The 3,520-nt window shown below is 40.6% G+C and overlaps 1 protein-coding gene across 2 annotated transcripts in view; it reads right to left on the bottom strand.

The window, feature by feature from the left end:
* The window catches only part of LOC143032870 (ubiquitin-conjugating enzyme E2 S), a 33,375-nt gene extending 30,183 nt beyond the window's left edge, over positions 1-3,192 (bottom strand). The window contains exon 1 of one of the 2 annotated variants that reach the window (XM_076198072.1): positions 3,098-3,192. Coding sequence is in view for 1 of the 2 variants with exons in the window: in XM_076198062.1 (XP_076054177.1) it covers positions 477-485 (9 nt within the window). In the remaining variant the exon portion in view is untranslated. Of the gene's footprint in view, positions 1-476; positions 634-3,097 lie in introns of those variants that run through there. The other variant, XM_076198062.1, reaches the window with a different exon arrangement.
* Between the last annotated feature and the right edge of the window lie 328 nt (positions 3,193-3,520).

Here is a 3,520-nt window from a genome sequence, read left to right as displayed (position 1 = left end):
ACAGTTCCTCATGACGTTCGTGACATCTGATCACAAGCCTACTGCTATGTATAGTGATTACATGCATTAAAAGACTCCCAAACCATAAGTTAGCAAACACCACATAACTAGAGCAACCGTAACCATCAACAGAGAGATTTCAAAACGTCAAAAAGCATCTTTTTCAAGATCTAGTAATTCAGATTTGGAACTTGGCCGCCTAAAGTAGAAAAATTACATAGTACGCTTTCCACAACTTACAGCCATTTCCATATTCGTATCACATTGCCAATGAACTACTTGCCAAGATCATCACAATCTTCCTGCTCTGACAAATTACTAAAAGTAAATCAATAAGCGTTGCCAATGCTTTGGTACTTTATTAGGCACCATACCTATCCAGGGGGGGTCATTTTACCTGTATCCCTTGCTCTCTTTCCTACCCACACGTAAAAAGGCAATAAGTAAATATATACTATTAACATTCATGAACTTACCGACGCCATTTCAAAGTTGCATTAGCCGATGTTCCCACAAATCTACAAAATATAATCGAAATTGTGGGCTTAATCGCCCACAGTCTCGCGACGTCGTCTTTCTGTTTTCGTCTTAGCATCAAACATTCGAAATGAGCCAATAGGGTCCTTCCTAGTGCGCATGCGTACTCCCTCCCTACCCCTTCTTGTCCAACCGACCCGCTTCACTTCAAAACAATAATTCCAGTGCGTGAAAAAATTCAAATGGGATTAAGAAAAAATTAACAAGAAATCAGAGTAAAAAGTCACTGAGAATAATTACAAATGTTAAATAAACATAGAGTTGCAGATAGAAAAGTAAAAACCACAGAAAACTATTACACATTGAATCAGCCAGAGAGTACATGAAAGAAGCTATCATGGTCTATTATTACACATTGTTGTTATAATTACTTTGTCGCACAGAAGGTATCAGAGTGGCAAAATAATAGGAAAAACAACACTCAGTGCAGTTTAATCGAAATAAACACCTCCTCCTTGCTAGGAGAATCCAGCGAAGATTAATAAATGAGTCTGGCGGCATCCAGATTACAAGGAAAAGTGAAACTCAGGAGAGTTGTTAATCAAATTTTATCACAATCCCTTCACTACCGTTGAGGCATGGAGAAGTATTAATAAAATATTTTGGTGGCTGCTACAAGAAAAAGGAAAATGGCATCCGGTAGAAAAGAAGTTAATCGAGATTGGTATTCCTACACTACTGAGGGGGTGCCGCGGAGAGCAGCCTTGCGACAGCCAGAATGAAATAAGAAAAGTCACTCATAGTATTGAGGGGATTAATAGAGTTATTTAATAACCACTTCGCTATTGAAGAAGTGTTACAGTGATGAATAGAATAGCCTGGTGGCAGTTAGAATAAAAACAATGTATTCAGTACTGAAAGGGATAATCGATAAATCACTATGTTACATGTGATGAACTACGTTACCACAGTTTAGGGACAGCCAAATTAAATGGTACAATGTACAGCAGTCCAAAGAAAGAGGGAAAATAAAATTGTCTTGAAAAACTTACAGGCCGTCCCTCTAATACCTTGTAGCCGCCGTGGGCTACGGTAAGAAGAAAAGAGTGCTTGGTGAGTAGTTCGTTTTTTATTAGTTAAAACTGAACTCATTTTACATGCGACCAGGAGCCGATATATGTACTGCGTGGGTAGTCACCCGTGGTGCGTAATTACATAATTACACTGGATTAGGTTAGGTCGGGTCAATCAAGAACACACTGTCATAGGCAGGTGTGCGTGACTAGCGCGTCAGGTCTAGTCGCGTGGGCGAGAAAACGTGCGCTCCACGCCACGTGGTGTGTACAACCTATTCCCTAAGACCCAAATCCGTTGAATGTTGATTTCTGCAAAAGACCCTCGGCTTTCCTATCCGAAACAATCTAGATATGCGCTCATTGGTAGTAGCCGTTTTTTACATATTTGTCCTTTCATATTCTTGCATATTACTTTTCCCCTCACACAATACACCGATCTAGTGAAAGTGGGTGGTCTGACCTAGATGATTTTATTTTATTCCACCCTCAGCCACACGGTATCCGGCAACGGTCCCTGAGTAGGCTCGAAGATCGAGGGGAAGACAGTATGCACTGGTGTACGTGGTGTGTTCATGCTGGGTAATGTGTTCTTGATCCTGTGTGTAAAAGTTGCATCATAAAGCTACTGTAACATGTGTCTTGACAGTGTTATTTCTTCTGAGTTTATTGTTGTGGTTACTTGTTTTAAGAGGGAATTGTTTTGTCTTTCAAGTAGCGTTTAGTGTCATGTCCATAGCGCGAATAAAATCCCGTGGTTGTGCTGTGTCACGCCCCTGCGCGAATAAGGTCTCCTGTTTGGATTTTAAAGGCACGCCTTGCGTGAATATGATGCCTTGTGTATTATTATTAATGTCGTTATTGGCTCTTGTGGAAACAAAATTTGTATATCTTTATTTCATAATATGCACGTGCGCATATAAAAACGTATGTTGTAAGGTAAGCCATTACGCAATACCTGTCTGTTGAGGATCGCTTCGATAACGTTCTGTCAGATGACGTCAAGCTTAGAAAACGCTACATAATTTGGCGCGAAAACCTGTTATTCTTTCCCATTGATTAGAATTCGTTGAACTGCCTAGTTTACGTACGTATTGACATCCAGAAAACGTAATCACCAATACCCGGGCTATATAAGGCCGGGCAGAAAGGACCCGAACAGAAACGGCAGAAAAGCAGAGAGAAACAGAGAGGCAGAGACTAGAAATCGTAGACAAGTCGTGTTGAGATACGCCTGCTGTTCATCAATCCCTTCGTAGAATCCTCTATCCGTCGTTTAGACACAAGTAGTCCTTTGGACCTCCTTCGGTTGCAGTTAGTAATATCTAATTTATAGAGGCTCGTGTATGAAATCTTCCAGTGAAGTTACAAGTCTTCACAATCCGAGTTGTTCCGGATATCATCTCAACGACTGCCAGAAAGCTAAATACGCCCTTCTGCCCTTTTCCTCTGTGTCAGTTATAAATCTACAAACAAGTATTTCACCGGTGTCTTCTCCCGGACTCCCAGAACATCATACGTCTGGCAATCGACTTTCTCCAACTTACCCATTAGTGAAGAGATTGAGAGGCGCGGTCCAGATGACTTCCGTTGGCGTGGCACCAGAACCAAAACTCAAGTCTGCTCTCTCTGTCTGTCTACGAGTGCAGCATTCAGACGCACTACTACCTGCCATACATTGTAAAATTTAATCAATCTAATTATTTATACTTAATTCATTTGTTGTGTTTGTGCATTTTTACATTTTATCGTGTGTGTTCATTATAAGTGTTTTATCTTTGTAAACTATATTTAATTTTAACGAAAAGTTCAATTATCCTGGGTGAACTCTCTGTCATTCGTGTGACCTGTGTACGACCTTATTTTTTTCCCGTGTCGTGACTAGCCTGGCCCATAGGTGGGTTGGGACATTGGTAATTTGAATGTGCATTCTCTCTCTCTCTCTCTAAGTATTGGCATTATCAACATCA

This window comes from Oratosquilla oratoria, chromosome 1 (genome assembly GCF_046742065.1).
Source record: "Oratosquilla oratoria isolate Oo_2021 chromosome 1, ASM4674206v1, whole genome shotgun sequence".
In the NCBI taxonomy this organism is placed as follows: Eukaryota; Metazoa; Arthropoda; class Malacostraca; order Stomatopoda; family Squillidae; genus Oratosquilla; species Oratosquilla oratoria.
Note: the sequence above shows the minus strand (reverse complement) of the source record. Positions and strands in the feature narration are given on the sequence as shown.